The sequence below is a fragment of the Talpa occidentalis genome, unplaced genomic scaffold (assembly GCF_014898055.3).
Source record: "Talpa occidentalis isolate TD23 unplaced genomic scaffold, MPIMG_talOcc4v2.1 talOcc4.4, whole genome shotgun sequence".
NCBI lineage: Eukaryota > Metazoa > Chordata > Mammalia > Eulipotyphla > Talpidae > Talpa > Talpa occidentalis.
Genome location: NW_023604295.1, coordinates 118119250 through 118145341, shown reverse-complemented (window position 1 = coordinate 118145341; position 26092 = coordinate 118119250). Strand labels below are relative to the sequence as shown.

The 26092-nt window shown below is 42.3% G+C and overlaps 2 protein-coding genes and 1 non-coding gene across 9 annotated transcripts in view; 1 reads left to right on the top strand and 2 right to left on the bottom strand.

Moving 5' to 3' along the window:
* Positions 1-1175: 1175 nt before the first annotated feature.
* Positions 1176-1282, bottom strand: LOC119258310 (U6 spliceosomal RNA). The gene has a single exon (XR_005128181.1). It is a non-coding gene; the product is annotated as a U6 spliceosomal RNA (small nuclear RNA).
* A 2601-nt stretch (positions 1283-3883) lies between these two features.
* CHRNA6 (cholinergic receptor nicotinic alpha 6 subunit) lies at positions 3884-12200 on the top strand. 2 transcript variants are annotated; one of them, XM_037524696.2, is made up of 7 exons: positions 3884-3985; positions 5998-6004; positions 6389-6521; positions 7675-7719; positions 9010-9119; positions 9230-10208; positions 12069-12200. In XM_037524696.2, exons 1-7 carry the CDS (start codon positions 3907-3909, stop codon positions 12198-12200), a joined length of 1485 nt encoding a protein of 494 aa, XP_037380593.1. In that variant the 5' UTR covers positions 3884-3906. The 2 variants fall into 2 exon arrangements, with proteins under 2 accessions (XP_037380593.1, XP_037380594.1); XM_037524697.2 differs by lacking the exon at positions 7675-7719.
* Positions 12201-24440: 12240 nt separating this feature from the next.
* Positions 24441-26092, bottom strand: part of CHRNB3 (cholinergic receptor nicotinic beta 3 subunit) — a 29304-nt gene continuing 27652 nt past the window's right edge. For all 6 annotated transcript variants that reach the window (XM_037524693.1, XM_054700220.1, XM_037524694.1 and 3 more), the window contains one exon: positions 24441-24679. In XM_037524693.1, the coding sequence (XP_037380590.1) occupies positions 24545-24679 (135 nt within the window). In that variant the 3' untranslated portion in view covers positions 24441-24544. The remainder of the gene's footprint in view (positions 24680-26092) is intronic.

Here is a 26092-nt window from a genome sequence, read left to right as displayed (position 1 = left end):
GGCTGCCAGCGAGGGTCCCACATGGTCCTCCATCTGTCTGCCTGTTCTGCTCCCCGCTCTGCTCTGGTGAATTCTCTCACCCTCCTGCACTTCTGACTGTACCCAGTGCTTGAATAAATAAATCTTTAAAAAAAAAAAAAAAAGAAACTAGGAGGAAAAGGTTAAAGTAATATTAATAATCTAAAAGTTTCATGCTAAATAGTATCACTTTTTTTCCAGAAAAATCTCGAAATGGAAGTAAGCTCCTGCAGATTAAAAAAATACTTAATCTCTGAAGACTATTTCTGACACAATAACTCTTTAGAATATGTTTTTGTTTTTTTTTTAAAAAAAAAGATAGAGGGGCCTCCCCTGGTGGCACAGGCGATTGAGCGCAGCGCTGTGCGGCTGTCTGCAGCCTCTTCAGGGCGGGTTCGATCCCGACTGGCGAGGGTCCCACATGGCGCAGCAGACCTCTCTTGTCTCGCCCATTGCTCCCCTCAGCAGTGTATTTCATCAGTCTGCCTGTTCTGTTCCCCACTCTCTCTCTGGTGAATCCTCTCACCCTCCCATGTATCTGGCCTGTACCCTGGTTCTTGTATAAATAAATGAATAACTCTTAAAAAAAAAAAAGACTGGAAACAGATACTAGGAAAATTATGAAGCCAGCTATAGATACCCTTCACCCATGGTTAGCTCCCCTAAATATTAAGTCCAATTTTGTTTGAAATGCTCATGTGTATGAGGGAGAGACAAAGGATACACAGTTTTCATCATATTTATGACCTTGAAGAAAGTCAAGATTCATTGCTTGTTCCTTTTTCCTTGTGAACTAAAAGGAAGGAGAGGTAAAAGAGAATCTCTTCTCTGAGGCTTTTATTTTTTCAGATCCTACATATAAATGAGATCAGATGGTATTTGTTTTTTTCTGTCTGACTTACTGCACTTAGCTCTACTCACAGTGTCACAAAATGGCAAGTTTTCCTTCTTTCTCATGGCTGATTAATTAATATATTAATATATATAGTACATATATCAGATTTTCTTTATCTGTTCATCCATTGATAGTTTCCTTTTCTTGGCTATTGTAAATAATGTTGCAATGAACATTGGTGTACAGAAATATTGTTTTTGTTTCCTTCAGGTAAATTACCAAAGTGGAATTGCTGAATCATACAACCAGTTCTATTTTTTTCTTTAATATGGAACACTTCATGTATTTGTGCCTCATCCTTGCACAGGGGCCATGCTAATCTTCTCTGTATGGTTCCAATTTTAGTATATAAATGCTGCTGAAGCAAATGCCACTTCTATTTGTAGTATTTTGAGGAACCTATAGACTCTTTTCCATAGTGCACCAATTTAAATTCCCACCAACAGGGGCCTCCCTGGTGGCTCAGGGATTAAAGACAGTGCTATCAAGCTATCACCAGCCACTACAGCGTGAGTTAGATCCCCAGTGAGGGAGCAACCCACATGGCGCAGCAGGCATCTCCTGTCGTGCCCACTGCTCCCCTCAGCAGTGTACTTCGCCAGTCTGCCTGTTCTGTTCCCCACTCTGTTTCTGGTGAATCCTCTTACCCCCTATATCACTTGCTCACACCCCAGTTCTTGTATGCACAAATAAATAAATCTTTTTAAAAAATAAATAAATTCCCACCAACAGTACACAGAGTTCCCTTTTCTCTATCTCCTTACCAACACTTGTTATTTCTTGTCATTTTGATAAAAGTCATTCTAATAGGTGTGAGCTTTTGATTTGCATTTCCCTGGTGATTAGTGATGCTAAGCACCTTTTCTTGTGCAGTCATATCCTTGAGATAAATGTGTGTTTATTCCCTCGTTGAATTATGTGGTAGTTCTATTTTTAATTTTCTGAGGAAACTCTGTTTTCCATAGTGGCTATCCCAATTTACATTCCAAATAACAGTATAAAAGGTTTTTTGTTTTTTTTTTTAAAGATTTATGTATTTATACAAGCACTGGGTACAGTAAGAAGCGCGGGAGGGTGAGAGAATTCACCAGAGCCAGAGTGGGAAACAGAACAGGTAGACAAATGAAGAAATACACTGCTGAGGGGAGCAGCGGGCACGGCAGGAGAGGTCTGCACACCATGTGGGACCCTCGCAGGGTGGGGCCAGGGATTGAACCGGCGCTGCAGAGGCTGTGGGCAGCTTCGCAGCCCAGTGCTCAACCAGGGGAGGCCCTAAGGTTTTTCTGTTCTCCACATCCTCGCCAACACTTGTTATCTCTTCTCTATTTGATATTAGCCATCCTAATACATGTAAGGTAATATCTCATTGAGGTCTTGATTTGCATTTCCCTAGTGATTAGTGTTGCTAAAACCCATATGCCTGTTGTCCATTTGTACATCTTCTCTGGAAAATGTCTACCCAGGTCCTTTGCACATTTTCTGATTGGATTCTTTAGGGTTTTTTGGCTTTTTTTTTTTTTTTAAAGATATACTTATTCATGCAAAGAGTTAGGGTACAGGCCAGAGATGCAGGAGGTGAGAGGATTCACCAAGGACAGAGTGGGGAACAGAACAGGCAGATTGACCAAAGTACACTGCTGAGGGGAGCAGTGGGTGAGTCAGGAGAGGTCTGCTGCGCCATGTGGGTTTCTCCCTGGCTGGCTGGGGATCGAATTCGTGCTGCAGAGGCTGCGGATTGCTTCACAGTGCGGTGCTTAACCCGCTGTGCCACCGGGGAGGCTCTTCTTGGCTTGTTTTATTATTGAGTTGTAGCGTTTTGGCTATTAACCCCCTTCAGATATATGGCTTGCAAAAATGTTCTCCCATTCCATAGGTTGCCTTTTCATTTTGTTGATCGTCTTACTTTTCTTTAACCAACTACAAGATCTGACTGAACGGGCCTCCCCAGGTGGCTCAGCGGTTGAGCGCTGGGCTGCGAAGCTGCCCGCAGCCTCTGCAGAGCAGTTTCGATCCCCAGCCGCTCACGAGAGTCCCACATGGCGTTCAGACCTCTCCTGCCACGCCCGCTATTTCCCTCAGCAGTGTATTTCGTCAGTCTGCCTGTTCTGTTCCCCGCTCTGGCTCTGGTGAATCCTCTCACCCTCCCATCCTTCAGACTGTACCCAGTGCTTGTATAAATAAATAAATATATCTTTAAAAAAAAAATCTGACTGAAGGCCTAATTAATCCTATTGACACTAAACTTATAGGAAAAAAGAGAAAAATGTTAAGAAAACTAGTGGGTGCCAAGGATGTTTAAACATATAGAGGTGTCAGGTGGTATCCTGTGTAGAGCACTTGTTTCTCTCCCTCGCAGACATCCAACCTCTGGTCCTCAGCGTGAGCGCTGAACCTGGAAAGAAGAGACACTGGAAACCTTGCCATCAGATAAAACCGAATTAATCCTGCTTTCTCTCAGCCATACTTACGAAGACAGGAATAAAGACTTATTTTGGAAAGTTTTCTAACAACAAAGTTAAGTCTTGATTAACTAGAGAACTCAGTGAATCAGAGTGCACTATTTGGGGCCTGGCATAAGCTCTGTCTGCAGTTGAAGCTCAGGGAATGTGTGTTATTCCCCTAAGGATTATGGTTGAGACTGTGCTGCCCAAAGATGTACTAAAGCACGGCAATGTTTTTCATCCTGCGTGAGTCCTGCTGCCTGCATTCCCTCACTGCTGTTCTTCAGTGTTCTTGCAGGAAAAGAGATCTAGGGTGACAGGAAATGTGATGGCTCACCTCACGTTATTTTATATTCCTGAATCCTTCCATTGTTGGCTCGGTCTCTGATTTTGGGAACAGCTGTGTTCTGCTTGGGGATGTTTTTATTTCCTAGAACACATACACCGATTGCAGTGGAGCCTGAGGATGGAAAGGTTTGATGTGTGTGGCTGTCTAACAGCTTTTTTTTGCACAACCCTTTGACTACAAAAAGAAATCGAAGTGTGTTAATCATGCTGATCAGCAAGGGCCAGGGATTCCTTCACTTTGGTGTGTGTCTCTGGTTGTATATATTCACACCTGTCTTGAAAGGTAGGTTTTTGTTCCTGCTTCATCACATATTCCTTTTTAGCTACATGTATTTATTTTTCTAGTTGTGCTTGAATGAACAGAGATGAAATATTCCATGGGTAAATATGTCGAATTAATGCTGTTAAAACTGTTAATTAATCTATTTTTATTGGTTATGTTTAACATATGAGATTTGGGGAGTGGGATAGGGAGGACAATGAGACATTGTAAGTCATATTTGATTTCCCTAATTAAAATGGCAGTAATAATAATGATGCAGTTTTCTATCCAGCTCTGCTATGAATATATTCAATTTATTTATTTGTATTAGTATTTAATGTTGTTTCAAACCTGTGATTTATTTGTTAGTTGATGCTGTTACTTAGTCTATGAAATCATCCCTTTGGAAGGTAATCATCTTTGATTTGGGAACCAGATCATATTACTATGCTGAAATGTGTTATAAGAGTAAGATCATTCATTTTAAAAGTTAATACTTAGAAGCACATAACCATTGTTCTGCTGAACAAAAGCATATTTATGTGCTGTTGGCTTTGCAGGGGGCAAGAGACTCATGGAAGGTTTATCTAAATAATCTCAAAGGGGAGAAAAGAGGAATAATTTGTTTTTATTGTCTATTTAAGCTTTAATACCGTCATTATTAATTCTGATGGTAAGAAGTCTGTTTTGTGTTTGGAACTGTTCTTTCGTGCTGATATCTCAGCATTTCAGGGTTTCCAAATGAATGTGTCAAACAACTTTTTATTCAGTAATAAATAGATATGCTTTCATTTTTATTTTTAAGTTTTTCAATACCCTGGATTTTTTTCTTTCCGAGTGTAAATTCTTTGAAAAATTTGTAGGTGTCAAATTTGAATGCTATAAGGGAAGATGAAAAGGAGAGCATTAATGAAATGAATTATGTCAAATGAGGGCAAGTCACATGCTTTTAATGTTTTCTTGGAAAAATACAAAGAGATATGCATTAAGCTGTTGCCTAAAATCTAATTGCTAGAAGAGTTAGTTTCTTCTAAGAACTAATTTTGAATTTCTAAATAAAAAATATTAAGGAAACTTGCCGTAAAAACTTTAAACTCTCATAAAACTCTAAAACAATTGAGGCTACTAGAGTGGGGGTGGGAACAAATTGGGGTGAGTGCCCAGTGGGTACTTGGACGGCAGTGGGGTGGTAACGGACATGTGAGGAGCTGTGACCCTAGTTCACTCAATCACAGTGCTGTAAACCTTGTTACCTCAAAAAAACAAAAAAAAAGGAATTTAAAAGTTGGTTTTAAAAAGGTGTATGGGGGCCTCCCTGGTGGCGCAAGGGGTTAAGACGCAACCTATGAAGCAGTCTGCAGCCACTGCAGCACGAGTTCCATCCCCGGCCAGCCTGGGAGCTACCCACATGACGCAGCAGACCTCTCCTGACTTGCCCGCTGTGCTCCTCAGCAGTGTATGTTGGTCAATCTGCTGTTCTGTCTCTGGTGAATCCTCTCACACCCTGCATCTTTGGCCTGTACCCCAGCTCTTGTATGCATAAATAAATAAATCTTAAAAAAAAAAAGCAAGGTGTATGGCTTGTTAGGACAGTATTAAATTACTAGTTATTTCAGGTTGCTGGGTGAAGCCTTCCCTTTCTCATTGTAGAAACAGAGGTCAGTTGTATGCCTGTTTTGATAAGCAAGGACAGGATTTTTCCTTAGTCATTGGATCAGTAAGATTGTAAGTTACATTCAGAGATACAAGCAAACATCCCCAACGTCCTGCAAGCCCTTACATTTGTGGTGGCTTAAACTTTATTTATTTTTTTTTTTAAAGATTTATTTATTTATGCATACAAGAGCTGGGGTACAGGCCAGAGATGCCGGGGTTGGGGGGGTGAGAGGATTCACCAGAGACAGAGCGGGGAACAGAACAGGCAGATTGACTGAAATACACTGCTGAGGGGAGCAGCAGGCGAGACAGGAGAGGTCTGCCTCGCCATGTGGGTTGCTCCCCGGCTGGCCAGGGATCGAACTCGTGCTGCAGAGGCTGCGGATTCCTTCATAGTGTAGTGCTTAACCCCTTGCACCACCAGGGAGGCCCATGTGGCTTAAACTTTAAAAGGCTAAAGATTTATATGAAGAGAAACAAGAGTATTTGTGTCTTAACTTTAAAAAATGCTCTGTTGTGCTATCATAACAGTGAGAGATGCAGGCATTACTGCAATTATCTCCATTGCAAAGGTGAACAGAGGAGGCTCGGGAAGATACATGAAATGGGCACCAGTGGATCTGTGCGTGGGTGACCATAGTGCAGGGGCAGGGTGTTCAATGGGCTTGGATGCCCCACAGTCCACATCATCCTGTGATGGAAACTGCCAGAACCTCCACCTACTCCGCCCTCTCTGTTTCTCTAACTCTTGCCTCTGTTTGGCCACACAGGTTGTGCATCGGAGGAGAGACTCTTTCACAAACTGTTTTCTCATTATAACCAGTTCATCAGGCCTGTGGAAAATGTTTCAGATCCTGTCACAGTGCATTTTGAATTGGCCATCACACAGCTGGCCAAGGTGGTGAGTGCCTAGTCTGCCTTGTGCATCTCAGGAGCTGGGCTCAGAGGGGTCAGAGTAATTCCCTAACACTGTCCCTCTTACTGCACTTGGTAATTAAGGGAATTTAAAAATGCAAAGAATCTATATAAGTGCTGGTTCTTCAAAGTCACTGCCCCAGGAAGGCTATACTTGCCCCACTGGTGCTGTAATTATTCACATTAAGGCATTACTTTTCTGTAAGTGCTTTCAGAACCAGTTTATGAAGCAGGTGAAGGGAGAATACAAAAGGAGCTAACTTTCAGGGTGTGCCTGTTATGAACCCTACACTGTCTGCGCTTGGTGGTTACTGACTCCATTTTACAGCTTCAGAGACAGAAGTTCAGTTAAGCAACTTTCCCAAGGTCATGCAATTACAAGTGTGGAACAAGATTATGCTGTTTTTACTGCATGGAAAAAGAATTACCTTAAATTTTCTATGTTATATCAGGAAGAAAAAATTATATTTTTTTCATAAAGGATTTCATTTAGCTCTGAAAAAACAGATGTGAATTTGGAAGTCTTTTTAAAATTTATTGCTACCATGTTCAAGGGCGAGTTGGACTAGAGGTTTGTTTGAATAATCTTCATGCCTTAGTAGGTGGGAGAGGAGCTAGTAGGGTCTGGTACTCTGACACACTAGGAATCTGGGGTCCATGGCAAGGGAATGAGGAAGCAGGCCTGGCTTAAAGCAGCATGAATAACTCAGATTTGGCTCTTTTCAGTTGCAATTCTTGTTCTAAGACCTTTGTCTAATAGCAAGTACTTTTTTATTTTTTTTAAAGATTTATTTATTTATTTATTTATTTATTTATTTATTTATTTATTTATTTATTTATTTATACATGCACTGGGTACAGTCAGAAGTGCGGGAGGGTGAGAGAATTCACCAGAGCCAGAGCTGGGAGCAGAGCAGGCAGAAGGACCGAAGTACACTGCTGAGGGGAGCAGCGGGCGGCAGGAGAGGTCTGCGCGCCATGCGGGACCCTCCTTCGGTGGCCAGGGAGCAGCCGGGGATCAAACCGGCGCAGCAGAGGCCGCGGGTAGCTTCACAACCCAGCACTTAACCGCTGCGCCACTGGGGAGGCCCCTAATAGCAAGTACTTTTGAGGCTAAAAATATTCTTTCTTCTTCCCAGGATGAAGTAAACCAGATCATGGAAACCAATTTGTGGCTACGTCACGTACGTGTCTCCATCACATGTTCTTCTCTTGGATCTGTCACTGTGTATGGCCTAAAAATGTATAGTGGATAAATCCACCAGGATTTCCTCCTCCCATTGACAATTTATGATCGAGCATAAACTATCTGTCTCCAAAGCTAAAGTTAAGCTCTGGTAATGGCTGGCTTCATGGAAGCTTCATAGGTGCAGAAATCTAGTGACGACAGTTTCCCTGTCATAGCTTCTGTCCTTTTGGCTTCTGTTCTCAAGTCTTCTTATTTTTATCTGCAACTTGAACTCCAGAGTCTGGTGCTTTCCTACTCTTTGATGTTTTTGACTTAGCCCTATAGAAGTCAGCAGCTGAGTATAAGAACATGAGCGGTAGATTCTCATGAGCTAGCTCTATCAGTTGTGACATATAGTCCTTCCTTCCTGTTCTAACTTCCGCACAGATTTTGTGGCAAACTCATCATTGTGCACTGGAAATATTTTTTTTAATATTAGAAATGACACAAGTTCCATCCCCAGCTGGCCAGGGAGCTGACCCACATGGCGCAGCAGACCTCTCCTGTCTCTCCTGCTGCTCCCCTCAGCAGTGTATTTCAGTCAGAGGTGTAGGTGGTGAGAGGATTCACCAGAGACAGACTGGGGAGCAGAACAGGCAGACTGACTGAAATACACTGTTGAGGGGAGAGTGAGCTAGATAGGAGAGGTCTATTGCGCCAGGTGGATAGCTCTCTGGTCTACCGGGGATTGAACTCATGCTGCAGGGGCTGAGGATTGCTTCATAGTGCTATGCTTAATCCCTTGCACCACCAGGGCAGCCCAATCTCTGAGCTTTTGAAACCAATGTACTCTTTAAATAAGAATTTTTTTTCAATAAACTGCTCAATCAACATAGATTTAACATTAGAAGAAAGTTATTAAGAAATTTTTAGAGGGCCTCCCCGGTGGCGCAGCGGTTGAGCACTGGGTTGCGAAGCTGCCCGCAGCCTCTGCAGCGCTGGTTCCATCCCCGGCTGCTTCCAGGCCACCGGAGAAGGGTCCCACATGGCGCGCAGACCTCTCCTGCCGCCCGCTGCTCCCCTCAGCAGTGTGCTTCTGTCCTTCTGCCTGCTCTGCTCCCCGCTCTGGCTCTGGTGAATTCTCTCACCCTCCTGCTCTTCTGACTGTACCAAGTGCTTGTATAAATAAATAAATAAATCTTAAAAAAAAAAAGTGCAAAAAAGTTAAAATAAAAAAGAAAGAAATGTAAGATATTTATTTAAAAAAAAAAAGAAATTTTTAGAAACCGATTTCTATTTTCTTTAGATCTGGAATGATTATAAATTGCGCTGGGACCCAATGGAATATGACGGTATTGAGACACTTCGTATTCCAGCAGACAAGATCTGGAAGCCTGACATTGTTCTCTATAACAAGTATGGGTACCTGACAGCCTTTGTCTCTTTCCCAAGCTGCCTTTGGTAAACCTGCTGACCAATAATAAAGGGGGAAGGGATGCTACTAATGGGGTTTGCTTTCCTTGCAGTGCTGTTGGTGACTTCCAAGTCAAAGGCAAGACAAAAGCTCTTCTGAAATACGATGGCATGATAACCTGGACTCCACCAGCTATTTTTAAAAGTTCCTGTCCCATGGATATCACCTTTTTCCCTTTTGATCATCAAAATTGTTCCCTGAAATTTGGATCCTGGACATATGACAAAGCTGAAATTGATCTTCTGATCATTGGATCTAAAGTGGATATGAATGATTTTTGGGAAAACAGTGAATGGGAAATCGTTGATGCTTCTGGCTATAAGCATGACATAAAATACAACTGTTGTGAAGAGATATACACAGATATAACCTATTCTTTTTACATTAGAAGATTGCCAATGTTTTACACCATTAATCTGATTATCCCATGTCTTTTTATTTCATTCCTAACTGTGTTGGTCTTTTATCTTCCTTCTGATTGTGGTGAAAAAGTGACACTTTGCATTTCTGTTCTGCTTTCTCTGACTGTGTTTTTACTGGTGATCACAGAAACCATCCCATCAACATCACTGGTGATCCCCTTGGTTGGGGAGTACTTACTCTTCACCATGATCTTCATCACTCTGTCCATCGTGGTGACTGTGTTTGTGTTGAACATACACTACCGCACCCCCACAACACACACTATGCCCAAGTGGGTGAAGGAGGCTTTCCTTCAATTGTTACCCCAGATCTTGATGATGAGGAGGCCTCCGGACAAGCTAAGGGAGACAAGTACTGATAAAAAAGCCAAAGGCATTTCCAGTAGGCCAGCCAAAGTCAAGTTTGATAATCACAGAGAGCCCAGATTTCTTAAAGAATGCTGCCACTGCCATAAGTCAAGTGAGCTTTCCACCAGCAAGAGAAGGTTAAGTCATCAGCCTTTACAATGGATGACAGAAAATTCAGAGCACTCACCGGAAGTTGATGATGTCATTAATAGTGTTCAATTCATTGCAGAAAACATGAAGAGCCAAAATGAAACCAAGGAGGTAAATGCATGTCTCCTCTGACCTGTCCCCCAGTTGCAGGCCTAGAGGCACTTAATAGCCTGGTCCTAGCTTCTGAGTGAGATCTGTTTACAAGAGGGTGGGGCTGCTTTGGTCTAAGCTCCACTTCTGTTACTGTGTGGCTTTGGGGGGACTGATCTGGAGCTTGAGGAGGGTGTAGGGTGTAACTCTAGGCAAATCTCCACCACCAAAAATGTTACTGCAAGTGAAATCCGGTCAAAAGAAAAATTTAAAGATACCTTGGTTAATGAAACGAAGAATCTCTCCACAGGAAACACAGGCAGGCAGAGGTAAGAAGGGAAATCTGCTCCTGGGCAGAAAGGAGGAATGACCACGGAGCAGCTGATTGCCCTGGAGCCCTGGGTGGCAGGACAAGGCTGTGGCAGCAGCTCTCCCACTGGTTCTGGTGGGAAGGGATTTGGGGGCTGATTGAATGATATTTTTAGAATATCAGCATATTTTGCTACTGCTGCCTAGGGTCTAACTATAGCAGCATGGGACCTCCCCCCCACTCCAAAGGGAGTTCAAAAAAAGCATGCCAGACAACTGAAACTCATGCCAGGTACCCAGGTTTGATGCCATATTGTGACTACCAGTCATATCCGTGTCTGTTAGTGAAGGATATGCGGAGACCTGAAGTCTGCCCTGTTGGTGTGGGGACCATACTGCAGGTCACACCGGGTGGGAGTGGCAGGCACGTCACAGGACAAGGGAGCTCAGAACTCACTGCATGGTGAAAATCTAGGAGGGAGGTGCTGTTGACTCACTCCCTACCAGGCAGGGCTCGCAAGACACCACCAGGAGACTCTAGCAGACTTGTGCAGGCCAGGGATTGGGAAGATAGGAGAGATGCAGCTAACTCTCCACAAACGCTAGGACAGAAGGTCTGGAGGGTTGCCCTGGCTGGTACCCCACATCTTACACCCATGACCTCCCCCCCACCCCGTGCCCTGTTCCCTAGACTTGCTGGTAAATCAGAATATCCAGTGGTGCCCATAACAAGCATTGAGCAATGTGAGTAGCTATTTCTTGGGATTGCCTCTTACACTCAGGAAAGTTCCCTGAAATTCCTTGGAATTCTGTATGCTCTGCAGGGACACTGAATACGGTTAATCAGAGCAATACCAATATTTGCTTTAAAATTGCCAGAGGTGGGAGGGGCCTCTCTGGTGGCAGAAGGGGTTAAGTCTCAGCACTGTGAAGATATCCAAAGCCACTGCAGCACAAGTTCGATCCCCAGCCGGCAAGGGAGCTATCCACATGGCTCAGCAGACCTCTCCTGGCTTTCCCACTGCTCCCCTCAGCAGTGTATTTCAGTAGATCTGCCTGTTCTGCTCCCCAGTCAGGTGAATCCTCTCATCCCTTGCAACTCTGGACTGTAACCCAGCTCTTATATGCATAAATAAATCTTTGAGGGCCTCCCCTGGTGGCTCAGGCGGTTGAGCGCTGCGCTGTGAAGCTGTCCGCAGCCTCTGCAGTGCCAGTTCTATCCCCACCAGCCTTGGAGCAACCCACATAGCGAGCAGACCTCTCCTGTCTCACCAGCTGCTCCCCTCAGCAGTGTATTTCGTCAGTCTGCCTGTTCTGTTCCCTGCTCTGTCTCTGGTGAATCCTCTCATCCTCCCGCACCTCTGGCCTGTACCCCAGTTCTTGTATAAATAAATAAATCTTTAAAATAAATAAATAAACAAACAAACAAACAAATAAATAAATCTTTGAGGGAAAAAAACTGCCAGGGGGAAAAACATCTTTGTAAAGGAAGCAACTTATCTATGAAACAGAACCTATTTCTTATCGTTTTGATTTTTTAAAAATTGTTTTGAATTTTTGTTTGCCTTTCAGGTGGAAGATGACTGGAAATATGTGGCCATGGTAGTGGACAGAGTATTTCTTTGGGTATTTATAATTGTCTGTGTGTTTGGAACTGCAGGACTATTTCTACAGCCACTTCTGGGGAACACAGGAAAATCTTAAGGGTGTGTTTTCCTTTAATCTTTAGAAATTTCTAGATATTCTATTTGTTCTATGGTCCCTCCCATAAGGAAGGAGACAGAAAACTTCCCACCCAAGTTCCCCATCTACTGTAGCTCGTGACCAGATGGACACAGGACTTTATTGCAAATCAGGAGGCAAAATGCCCTTCTCTATAGCACTGAGTACTTTAAGATGTTTATACCACCACAGCCCAGAACTGGCAGGACCCACAGGCTTCTCTTGTCTGTACCTGTTTGGCTTCCAAGGACATGAATGACCCACAATACAGCCAACTAGTAATGAACATTAAGCCATGCTAGAAAGAGGTTCTGTCATGTTCCTCCAGTTTATGCTGCTTGTTAGTACAATGACAGATGGCAGACGTGAAACTCTGGAACTTGGACCTTGCTGACACCTGCAAGTGCTTGTGAACTATTTATGCTGCTTTCTTGTGTTGTCTTTGTGATCTAGCTCACACCCTTTATCATTATTTGATACATTAAATGGCAAAAAGTAATTAACAGTAGGTAGTCAGTGGCTGTGTCAGCAGGCTGTACTGAATAAGCATTCATCTTGAAAGAAGCGCTAACCCAACACTGTGCTAGGCATTGTAATGGTAGCAGAAATAGATTCTGTCCCCCAGCATTTAACAGCTTTTCAGGAAAAGTCACAAACACAAAGATCTGCAAGACCAGGTGTGTTGGGGGAAATGTCATTAGGACCATCAAAATAGGAGAAGGAGAATGCGATGTGCTGTGAAGCAAACCTGACGCAATATCTGTTGTTAAAAAAAAAAAAGTGTGCTTCTCTAACAGGGTGGTGGGTGGTTCCAATCTTTTCTCGTCAACAATTTCCATTCGTTCATTGTAGTTGACACTGGAAATAAAATGATTTCATCTCTAAGGAATGGAAAGTTTTGTTGCAATTCCTTTCCTGATAGGGAAAGAACATTGGGCTTTCTGTTTTATTCCACCCCAATTTATCTTCTTATTGTTTATGCAAATATTATAACAATTTTAAAGGTGGATTGTACAACAGGGAAAATAAATCTACACTAACAAAGGGACTAATTTAATTTTTACCATTTTCCTTCTGGTCCTTATTTATACACAAATAATTTCACGTTTCAAATTTGCCTTTGTTGTTTTCTCAAAACACCATGTTAGCAACATTTCTCCATGATGTTACATAATCTCAAAGTATGATTTTTATGATTGCATAATCTCTGTTATGTTGATACAAGATAATTCCCATCACCACGTGTCAATTCTCCCTTGACTCTGTCACACAAAAGCATAGGCAGTCTGTGGTACACCAGCAGAGCTCTTGAATTTACTCTAAAGTATTTTGCCTCAGAAAATAACACTAGTCTAAAAATTAGGAATAAGTGGAATTAAACTAACCACACTTTTATATTCCCTTCAGGACTGTCAACTCACTAAACTGCATTCCCTCTCTAGGATTAATTGTTAACTCACTGCCTTGCACTCCTCACTCCCTCCTTATTAAGGGGAGTGCAGGCTCCAGCAGCATTCTTGGGAACTTGGAAAATTGATTGTGCTAAGTACCTAATAAATTTCTCAGTGTCAGAGTCTGAGTTGATAGGGGCATCAGAAACAATATCTTAATGCTTGTGAAGACACCCTGGTGGCACAGTCAATACCTTGACTCACTAAGACTGCCTGGCACTTCCTCAGACCTGGAAATGTGAAGCCCCAACTCCCTCACAGGCCTTCACCCCTTGTTAGTCTTGTTAGGGGGAAAAGGATGTCCCAAAGCAAATTCCATATAGGCTTTGTGGACTCCACCCCCACCCCAGGTCAAAGCCAAAGACACTGGGAACTCCAAATCCCATCACCACCAAAGGGAAGGTGGCTGGGACCTGAGGGTGGGGTTAAGCAGCCAGGTGGATACAAAAGGCAGACACGTGGGCTTTGGGGGCTCTCCATTTTTGGGCTCCCCGCCAGCTCAGCTCCACCCTCCCTTGGGTGGGGCAGGGAACCTCCCCCTTTCCTGGGGACCACCCTGTTGCAGTCTCAGTTCTAGTTCTCTACCATTTGGGGAACTGGCTGTTCATATAAAACTCTTTCATGTAAAGACAATTCTTATGATTCATAGTTTGCTTTTCTGGGTGTGAGCAAAAGACCTGGTTTGGTTGGTTACAAAAGGGCAAAAGCTTAGGGAGTGATGAACTTTTCCTCAGTTAGGGTAAGGCAAAGGACTCAGAAGCAGGAGAGCTTCTCAACTTCTAGGGCCTTCTTAAAATAATCTGCATGTTTAAAGTAATAGTGAGAGGTTCTCTGGGAACCACAGGGCCTCAATGAATTTTAATTAAAAAGTTAGGTGCACTTATTGGAAAGAGCCTGCTCTAGGAATATTGAGAAAATCCTATCTAACTCTTTTGGGCAGACAAATCCCACAGGTGCTTGATTTTCTGATTTTTTTATAGTGTTAAAAAACAACAACAAAAAACAGCTCCAAAATGGAACACTTCATGCCAGGAACCCTGCTGCAACCCGCCCCCACCCCTAGGCTTAATCCCTAAACCTAACTGTAGTTACAGCCTCTCCCCAAAATGGAATTAAACCCAATCAATCTGGGGTTTCCTGGTTTGCCTAGTGAAATATCTGCATGATGAGAATACCACCCACCCCCTTCAGGAATGTGGGTTCCCAGAAGTAATCCTTCTTTTCTTTTGCTAAAGAACTTATCCCACTCTTTTTCACTGTAAAAACCTTGCATTTGAATAACTTTTTGCAGCACCTTTCTGCTTGCTAGTTGGAATGCTGCCTGATTCAGGAATCATTTAATAAAGCCAGTTAGACCTTTAAGATTAACTCAGTTGGATTTTTTGTGATTTAACAAAAGGAAACCCAAAATTTAGCTTTTTATATAAACCTTTCTAGCTTGAAAACATGGAAAGTAAAAAACAAGCATGGAAACTGTGGAACCAAGCTTAGCCGAGGTTTCGCCATTTTGTATACCCTCCACCTTGCTATGTTAGTCCTTGTCCAGCCGCATTCCGGAGATAGTTTCAGCAGTCACAACCCTCACTCCACTTGGTGACGAAAAAGCAGACCACCCCAGCCGCCAATGAGGGCAGTCCTATCCATAAATGGGACAGCATCTCTAACCGTCCAATCAGTTTGAAACTGTAACCGCGCACCAAAATGCCTTTGTAGTAGCCAATGAGTAATCGCCAGCTTCTTTCAAAGTTCGCGCCACTCGCGACCCTATAAGATACCCCTGCTTCCTCTGTTTGGGCTCTCGACCTCTGCCATTGCATCAGTGCGTGTCGAGGGCCCGGTCTCGAGCCCGTAATAAACTCCCTTTTGCATTTGCATCAGCTGTGTTTGGATTCTTGGAGGCTATGCTCGCGGAGTCTGCTGATCTTGGGCACAACAGAAACCAAATTACGAAGTAAAAATAAAATCTTTGTGTCAGCCAATCAAAACCACTGTGCAGGGCCATGGCTGTGCAGTCTTTCTCTCAACATCCCAAGGCTTGATTCTTTCTGTTGGTTGAGGCCATATAAGAGGGTTCAGAGTTGGGGTGGAGGGAAGTGCAAAAGTGGGAGTGGGAAGAGGTGGACCTAGAAAATGTTAACCAAGAAATCACTGGACAGTGATATAATCAGGGAAAGATTTATCTGACCCTATGAGTTATGATTCAGGTCCTCGACCAAGAGACAGTCCCAAGGTGTGTTCCATCAGGGTAAGGGCAGAGCGGAGCTTTAAAAGAACAGGCAGGGAGATGGTCTGAGATTAGGTCAGTTGTGGTGACATTTTTGGATTGATTCCTTTTATTTTTATTTATTTATTTTTTTTATAGAGGCATGTTTTATTTATTTATTTGTTTGTTTGTTTCTTTATACATGCACTGGGTACAGGCAGAAGCGCAGGAGAGTGAGAGAATTCACCAGAGCCAGAGCGGGGAGCAGAGCAGGCAGAAGGACCGAAGTACACTGCTGAGGGGAGCAGCGGGCGGCAGGAGAGGTCTGCGCGCCATGTGGGACCCTCCTCCAGTGGCCGGGGAGCAGCCGGGGATCGAACCGGCACCGCAGAGGCCGCGGGCAGCTTCGCAACCCAGCGCTCAACCGCTGCGCCACCGGGGAGGCCCCTGGATTGATTCCTTTTAAAAAAAAAAAATTATTTATGCATACAAGAGCTGGGGTGCAGGCCCGAGGTGCGGGGGTGGAGTTGGGGTTGAAGAGGTTTCACCAGAGACAGAATGGGGAGCAGAACAGGTAGGTCTATTGAAATACACTGCAGGTGTTGGGGGGGCCACCCTATAACACAGGGAGTAGCTGGCAAGACAGGAGAGGTCTGCTGCACCACGTGGGTCACCTTCCTGGCTGGGGATCGAACTCGTGCTGCAGTGGCTGACAATTGCTTGATAGCACTGAGACTTTAACCTTTGTGCCACCAGGGAGGCCCCAGGACATTTAAAAAATATGTATTTTTTTTTGGCATAAAAGAACTGGGTTGTAGGCCAGAGATGTGTGTGGGAATGAGGGGGTGAGAAGATTCACCAGAGACAGCGGGAGCAGAAAAGGCAGCTCTACTGAAATACACTGCTACGGGGAACAGTGGGTGAGACAGGAGAGATCTGCTGTACCATGTGGGTTAGCTCCCTGGCAGGAGATCTAACTCAGGCCATTGCAGTGGGCTGTCAGGTGGGAGCCCTGACACAGACACCCTAGGCCACCAGGTGGGCCTTATAAAGGCCTTATTGTACTAGGAAGAACTAATCCCCTTCCATCTTTTCAATTGAAAAAGCAGAACTTAAATCTACATACCTTTATCTACTATGCCTTCCTTGGTATTCTCCCTAACTAACCTTATCCTTTCTTCTTCATACTCTTCTTTGTTTTAGTTAAGCTATTTAAGATGGCTGCTGAAGTCATGTGGTGAGTTACTCAATCATGCTGGGTCTCTCACTATATACAGGAGGTATATACATTATTTTTTTTTTTTTTTTTTATAGAGGCATGTTTTTTATTTATTTGTTTGTTTGTTTGTTTTGTTTATACATGCACTGGGTACAGTCAGAAGCGCGGGAGGGTGAGAGAATTCACCAGAGCCAGAGCGGGGAGCAGAGCAGGCAGAAGGACCGAAGTACACTGCTGAGGGGAGCAGCGGGTGGCAGGAGAGGTCTGTGCGCCATGTGGGACCCTCCTCCGGTGGCTGGGGAGCAGCCGGGGATAGAACCGGCGCCGCAGAGGCCCCGGGCAGCTTCGCAACCCAGCACTCAACCGCTGCGCCACCGGGGAGGCCCAAGGTATATATGTTATTATTAAATCTCTTTTTTAACCTTTTATCTTATCAATCTGCCTGATGTTTATTTGATTATTTGCCAGCCTACAAGAACCAAGAAAAGTACAGGATGATTTCCTTTATCCCTGACACAGCTATTCTTAGTTGGAGATGCTATAAGCCCCTTTCACACACACATGCAATTTCTAGCTGCTGTTTTGAATAGCCAAAAAGGTCATATTTGGTTGTCACAATAACTGGGGTACTGTTGCTACCTAGGACTTGAGAACTAGGGGTGCTAAGCATCTTGTAAAATGTGGGGCAGGCCATTGTAGAATTTTTCCTACCCAAATGCCCATAAAAGGTTTACCTGTGAAAAAGGGGAACCCTCTTGAGGGTATTAGTTTGAAGCACAGGCATGTGAAGGTGTTAGAATAAGGAGCAAACTCTGAGTCCAGGATGGTACCCTGAATGAACTCCATCTCTTGATATTTTTACAGACTAACACCCCTTTTTTACACTGAACAGATCTTAGGCACTGAGGGCTGCAACTTAGGCAGTGAGGACTACAACTCCCAGCATGCCATGAATCTGAATTCCTGAATGGGGGGTTCTGGGAACTAGTGGTGGAGTTAAATTGTCATGCTTTGCTTATAACTGAATACATGTGGCCTCAGATGTTCTTGCTTCTCTGCTTCAAAGCTTCAAATTGCACCTAGGGATTAAAGGAGACATGTGGAGGGGAGACATGTGGAGACACTTGAAAGAGGTACTTGGAAGAGACACATGGGTAGGACATGTTGGGAGGCTGCCCTTGGTAAAGACAATGGTGGCCATTTTCCTGATTTATATTTTGATTTTGAATTTTGAGTCTCTTTTTCTGTCCCAGCTCTCTGGAATCTGCCTAATCTCTTTCTCATGATTCCCTGCCAGAAGTTGCTTTAGACCCTTAGACTAACAAATTTTCAGGTGTCAGTGGACCAGCTTCAGGCTGAGCCTGCTCGGCTAGACATTTGCCAACAAGGGGATGGGTAATTTCAGAGTTTATTAGGAATATCCTTTCTTCTCTCTTTCTATGCACAATTACTCCATTAAAGATCTTTCACACTAAGAGTCTGTTTCCTTTGCCTTTGTGCACATGAATGGACAAATCCCTTTCAGAGGAAGGGGATGCACCCCTTAAAGGTTTAGGGTCCCTGGGTGCCCCTTGGTCATGTGCTAACAAAAGCACATGATGACTTGCTCCCACACATCCTCACTAGGTGCTTCCTGGTGGCAAGAGCATCCATCCGGCTAGAAAAACAGTAGAATTCATCTTCCCCATTATTTTTCCCACTGAGGGTAGAGTAGAGTTTTGCTGCTGAGAAGGACTTTCATCTGTGAACAGGAATGGTGATAGCACCTTCCTCCTAAGGCTATTTGGAAGGTTGCCTGAGTTAACCTTCACAATATGTCTTCTTTCTGATTTCCCTTTGGGTTCTGCATTCCTCTGGCCTGGCTGGATCTCCTCTTTCAGCCCAAGACTATCCCTGATATTCAGGGGTTATGTATGACTGGTCTTCAACAGGCCAGGTTGAATTGCCCCAACAGTGGTGGTTATGCTCTGTTTTTGCCCCAAGACAGGTACAGCAATATTGCACCAGTGGATACATTGCTATTCTTGTCTAGATTTCTCAAACTTAAGATTATGTGCAGGAACCAAAGAAATTGTTATTTTTTATTTCTGCTATTATTTTTATTGACATACAGAACAGAGTCTTAATACAAACAGGGAATACACATCAAGTTAAATGATAGTTACCATAAATGTTAATAAATAACTGTAGGTATTTCTGAGGGAGAATTACAACACAACCAAAAGGTCTATTTCAACATAAAAATATTACTCTTTGGAAATTACAGCATTCTAGCACAGCTGGTTAGAGACCATTTTGAAAGATAATCAGGTCATAGGTAAATTTATCACTGAATATGCAGGGATCAGGTTGTGGTTACATTAATTGAGGCATTAGTCTTAACATTAATGGTGAGATAGCAGATAGTATACCTCCTTCTATTGTACAATATGGGCTTATGATATATTCTGCCAAAAATACTGAACCAGAATTATAAGTGTAACCTCCAATTTACAGGGAATTCGGGAGACAGAGAAACAAGCTAAATGACACCAAAGTATGCAACTAGACAATTGTAAAAACTGGTCAAATCTTGGGGAAAACTGATCTAGTTTTTTAAACAAATGAATGCCCAGAAAGGGATTAAAACTGATTTAAGAGGCATAACATGATGGATGAATCTTATTTTAGATAAATTATCTTCATAGGATACTCTTGAGATAGATAGGGAAATTGAATATGAAATTATCAATTTTTCTAAGTCAGTCTCTTAGAACCTTCTTAATGTAAAGAAGTGTTTCAAGGTGATACTGAAAATTACACACACACATATACACACAAAGAGCTGGAAATATTGGAAGGGACTGAGCAAGAATACACATGTGTCCTTACTTTAGACAAATAACCCAATCCAAACTTTCGGGGCCAGTTTAATTAAACAACAAATATTAATCAAGACTTAACCATGTACTCAGTTCTATTAGATGTTGCAACTATAACAGAGGATACAACACGGGAAACAAAATTAATTTAATAAAACAATAGAGAACAATTACATTCTAAACCATATACAGCAGAGACGGAAAACATCACAGGATTTCAGAGACAGGGAACTCGGTAGGGGCAAAGTGTTCTGTGAAGACTTTATGAGGAGGTGGGTGTGAGCAGAACAGTGAAGACGGAGAGGGATTTAGGAAGCTCTGTGTGGCCATACCTATGTGTGTCCTCCCGCCCACACGTGCAATGGAGTATTGTCTGGGTCTTGCAGGGTTCACTTGGAATTAGCTGGCAGGTTTTGTCCATATGTATTTTTCCTGCTAAACATTTGAAACCAAAATCACTTTGCTTTAAAGTTACCTTTTGTAGTTACCTCCTTAAGATTATCGTGAAATATAAAGACAACCTTTTCCATATTTGAAACGAGTGATCCACCATAATTGCAAAGAGGCTTAAACTGCATGCACACACGTAAACACCTGACCTTTGCAGTATTTGTGTCTGGTCAGAAAGAGGCTGGCTGTGGAAAGTGTTTTATGTGGTATTTTCCAAAATTTAAAACTGAATTAGAATCCAAGTGCGTGTTTCTAAGATTAGTACTGTCATTTACCTAGCAAACTAATAAGTTAAATAAAGTTAAGTATTGAGTTAAAGTCAACATGTTCTCAACGAAAGGAGGAAGAACAGTGATTTGCCCTTTGAATCCACGATCCCAGCAGGGATTTAAGGCAGGGAATCCTTGATATTCATTACAATTTATTCCTGCAAATCCTGTCCTATGGTAGTGATAAAGCAGATTATTTCCTCAAAGGAATAAGGCTGTAATTAGAAGTTGTGTGGCTTACAATGGACATGATAAGGACTATGAATGATTTGATGGTGTGAGTGCTATGGGAGACATCATATACTTTCAAAACACTAAGAAGGATGTAAAATGATGGCACTACAATTAATAAAAAAAGAACGAAACATCTGGGAAGTATTGGAAAAGGTCTGCCTATGATTCTTGGCAGAATAAAACTAAAAACAGAAAATAAAATGCTTTAAATGTTAACAGAAAAGAAGTTGTGTGGTTTAAAAAATTGAAAACTTTGATATAATTCTTCAAAGTATAGAATTTTAGAGTAGGTGTAAGTTTTGAAGGTCATGAGGGCCCTGTATTTTTGACCAGGAAACCAATGCCAAGAGGGCGCAAAGTGGCTTGCCTTAGGCCCCCCCAGCTCTCTCAGCTAAGTAACAGCTGGTCTAAACCCCTGAAGTCCTAGAATCCCAGTTTCCACTTCACCATGTTGCCTTACTTGGGACAGTCTGGTGACGTGCAGAAAAGTGATAGCCCTGTGCTAGAACAAGGAGCCCAGTGTTCCATGAGGTGTGTGCACGGCTCACAGAGATGCAGCTCTATGGCACGAAATTTGGAGCTATTGAAAACAAATATGTTGACCATATTAAATATCACTTTCAATATATGTATTACAGTGATTTTAAAAAATATTTATTTTACTTATTTATGCATACAAGAGCTGGGGTATAGGCCAGAGTTGGGAGGAGGGTATGTATGTAAGGGGATTCACCAGAGACAGAGTGGAGAACAGAACAGGCGGATTGACTGAAATACACTGCTGAGGGGAGCAGCAGGTGAGACAGGAGAGATCTGCTACGCCATGTGGATTAGCTCCCTGGCAGGGGATCAAACTCAAACTCATGCTGCAGTGGCTGTCTATAGCTTCATAGTGCTGAGACTTAACCCCTTGCACCATCAGGGAGGCCCCTACAGTGATTTCATTTTTGGAATTCAAAATTGCTTTTGGACGTGATTTGATTGGCATTAAACACTGAAAAAGCAGGTTAGGCTATTTGAAAAAAACTATTATATCTGTTTATTATGGTTTTGTGTTTGTTTTAAGAACAGAGCAAGTCAGCGTACTGTCTTCTTGGCCTAAGAAAGGGATTCGTAGGAGACAGGAAAAGTAATTAATGGAACCATTTCTAAGAGCAGGTATCAAGGCACAAGGGAAAGAGAGATGAGGTGTGCAATGGAGAAGGGCTAGTTGGCATGAACAGGATAGAGACCTGCTTGGAAGCAGGAAAAGTAGGTCGGAGAGCACGGGCTATTAACAGTCAGGTGTGAAGAGCTCATTCAGAACGGATGTGACTCTTTTGCTCAGTCTATCAACATATTGGATCACTAACTTCAAGACATGCCTCACTATTTTGCCCCTGTAGAGGGGCAGGGAGTCACATGGAAACAGAATGGAGAGTGTATTGGCAATGGCCTTTTTGAATTTGACACCAAAAGCAAAGGCAACAAAAGCATAAAACCTCCTGCACAACAAAGGAAACCACCTGCAAAGTGAAAAGGCAGCCTGTGAAAAGGAGAAAATATTTGCAAATATATTTATCAGAAACATATCTGATAAAAGGTTAGTATTACAAAAATACATAGAACTCGTATAGCTCAAAGCAAAAAGCTAAAAATGTGCAAAAGACTTGAATAGATGTTTCCAAAGACATATAAATGGGCAAAAGGTACAACCAGGAACTGGAAAAAAAATCTTCAATGAGATGTCACCTCACTCCTGTTACAACGGTTATTCTCAAAAAAGACAAGAAATAATAAGTGCCTGTGAGAATGTAGACAAAGGGAACTCTGTGCACTGTTGGTGGGAATGGAAGTGGATGCAGCCAGTATGAAAACAGTGGGGAGGTTCCTCAAAAAATTAAAATAAGAACGACCATATAATCCAGCAATCCCACTTCTGGGTATATAGCCAAAGGAAACAACATGTTTCTCTCAAAGAGATATATGCTCTTCCATGTTTATGGCAGCGTTTGCACAATAGCCAAAATATGGAGATAATCAAAGTGTCAGTAGATGGAAAAACAGATAAAGACAATGCAGTATAAATACGTGTGTGTGTGTGTACCTATATACATGGAATATTATTCAGCTTTAAAAAAAGAAGGAAGGGCCTCCCTGGGGCACAGGCGGTTGAGCGCAGTGCGGTGAAGTTGTCTGCAGCCTCTGCAGCATGGGTTTGATCCAGGCCGGCTGGGGAGCTAACCCACATGGTGCAGCAGACTTCTCTTGTCTCACCCGCCACTCCCCTCAGAAGTGTATTTTGGTCAATCTGCCTGTTCTGTTCCCTGCTCTGTCTCTGGTCAATCCTCTTACCCTCCCGCACATTAGCCTGTACCCCGGTTCTTGTGTAAATGAATAAATCTTTAAAAAAATAAAAAAAGAAGGAAATCCTGTCATTGGCGACAACATGAATGAAACTGAAGGGCATTATTCTAAGTGAAATAAGCCAGAGAAAGATACATACTGCATGACATTACTTATATGTGGAATGTGGAATCTAAGAAAAAAGACAAACTCATGGACAGATTAGAAAAGTAGTTGCCAGAGGCTGGGGGAGGTTAAAGGGTATAAACTTTCAGTTATTTGATGAATAAAGCCTGAAAGTTAGTGTAAAACATGATGACTATAGTCACTATATTGTATAACTGAAATTTACTAAGATAATAGAACTTCAGTGCTTACACATTGAACATTTAACTTAAAAAAAAAAGAATGAAACTCTAGAGGGTGCTTTTGAAATGAATTTGATTGGATACAGAGACATGAAAATCATTATTAGGGAATGCTCAATATTTCCATTTTATAGGGGAAGATGATGGGTTTTATCATTTACTTCTGGTAGCAGATGGCCACTTGTATGTTATTTTGATGTGACCTCAAAGTAATTGCGACTCACAGTAGTTTTTAATTTCACCTTTTGAAAACTTCTATAATGCTGTGAATAAGCTACAAATAATACTTGTCATAGAGGCTTACCATCTTCCAGTGAGACCATTTTCTAGTGAATGTCAAGGTTGGGGTGCAGGGGACACTTTAGTTGACCAGCAGTATCTTGGAATCTTCTTATTAACAAGTGTGTGGTGCCAGATGCTGCCATATCAATGGAATTCCCAAACAGTTGTTGAGATTTGTTCAACCACGTTGCCACAGAAGCACAAGACACAGCCCCAGTATGAAACTCAGGCAAAACCACCAAGGACACCAGGAGAACCAGCCAGCCCACACCAGAGCTACCTGGAGACCTCCTTGAATTCTTGGCAGGCCTCCTTAGTCAGGCCTGTATCCAGCTTCCAGGAGGCATTCATCCACCAACCAGCACCAGTCCTGCCGCATCCAGGCTTGTGACCCCAGGCCTGGCTGACTCTTCCTCCAACATCTAGGTAAACCAAGGCAGAGGTCAGAGGAGAATCTGCTTTACTTAACTCCAAATCACTCTCATGGCAACCACAAATTAACTTGGGCCAACCCATAGTTACCAAGGTTCAATTACCCCAAGGATGAGATGGGCCCTTCAAATAAGCAGGTGCGTTGGGATACAGTGCATACACACAAGCTGGGTGTCAGAGGTATAATTTTGTCTTTATGGTGTGGATTTTACATTGCTCTGAAGAACTGTTCCTAGTGGTGACTATGCAACCACATCTTCAAAGCGGGGGTAAAAATTAGAACAGTGCCAGTAATGGATGCTATGAGAAAGAGACACAGGAAGATTCGGTCAAGAACTTGAGCTACGAATTTCCAGTCTTGTACTACCTGCAAAAGAGAAAAAGATGCCTTTCAGTGAAGATGCTGAGCAACTGTTCTGAATTTGGAGGATTTAAAAAAAAAGAAATATTCAGATTTACAGCACTTCACATTTCGAAATGTACCTAACAATATCTCCTGTTATACAGGTTTTCCTGTATAACTGCACAATCAATGCCCAAAGAAAATAGCCTGTAGGTTGAGTTTATGGGAACACTTTCACTGACATTAAAGACATACATTATGATTCATTTGTAAACACTACTGTTCAAAATGGGAAAAATCTGATTTTTAGACAAACAAAAAGCCAGCATGTGATGTTCTGGATAGTACGTATAAATAAACCACAGATTTATAAATTATGAATTTCCCTGACTAAATGTCACAGGCTTTCCGTTCCGCTGCACATGTATTAATAGATTTGACTGCCATAAGGGACAGAGGAGACTAGTGCCTTTGGAGGAAGGGAAATTGGAGCAAAATGAGCAACAAACCTAGTTCGTAAGAGAAAGGTGGAGAGAGCCAGGGGCCATTTCTCATGTTTCAAGAAGGAAGAAATGTTCCATTTCTACAATGTGGGGATTTTGTAAAGATGAACTATTAGAACAGGAGGCCTATGGCCTAGAGGGACATAGTTGCAAAGATGGAAAATGAATGTATTCCATGCACAGAGAGGTTTAGAAATAAAACATTGGGGCAAAAACACAAGGAGAGATTTAAAAATTTGAAGTGTCAATCTTATTTGGTGGGATCATTAACGATTTTAATCTTCTCGTGTACATTTTGTGTATTTTCCAAATCTCCTATACTGATAATGTGTTACTTTTTAATGAAAAAAAAAAAGCTATTTAGATCTTTGTTTTAGAATTTAAAAAAGATGTAATGAAATCAATAAACAAACAAAAAACCCTTAAGCTTAGTGCTTGTTCTATAGCAAGTTTTTGTTTGTTTTCCCCATAATGCTTTAAATTTTTTTCAGGTCACATTAAATACAACAAATTGTGATAGAAGATAGACTAGGCTGTATCTATCTAGGATATCCCTTTAAGAAACTCTTTTATAAATTTATTTATGAGATCAGGCTCTTGGCAACAGTTTTCACTGATTTTGGAGTAAAATAGTTGAAACCTATAAGTTGGTCTGAATACCTAACTTGTTTTAAGCAATAAAGCAGTTTTTACACCGAATATTTATATAGCAAATACTATTTTAATTCCGTTGGGGAAGATAGATGATGAGAAGAAAGATCTAATTAACATTTATTAACTCTTACAATTTATAATATTACATAATCACAAGGCTGAGACTATCTGTGCTGGGCACACCTGCATATTTTATTTACTTATCTTTATTTTATTTTTGTGTGTTTTATAAGTAATTTATTCCTCACAATAACCCTGAAGGGAGATTTCTGATAACTGA

Excerpts from the sequence above, each read along its gene's own strand:
- CHRNA6 (XM_037524696.2), top strand. The coding sequence starts at position 3,907 with ATGCTGATCAGCAAGGGCCAGGGATTCCTTCACTTTGGTGTGTGTCTC. Across the intron at positions 6,522-7,674 it reads TCACACAGCTGGCCAAGGTG|GATGAAGTAAACCAGATCAT; the intron begins GTGAGTGCCTAG and ends TCTTCTTCCCAG. Across the intron at positions 7,720-9,009 it reads CCAATTTGTGGCTACGTCAC|ATCTGGAATGATTATAAATT; the intron begins GTACGTGTCTCC and ends TATTTTCTTTAG.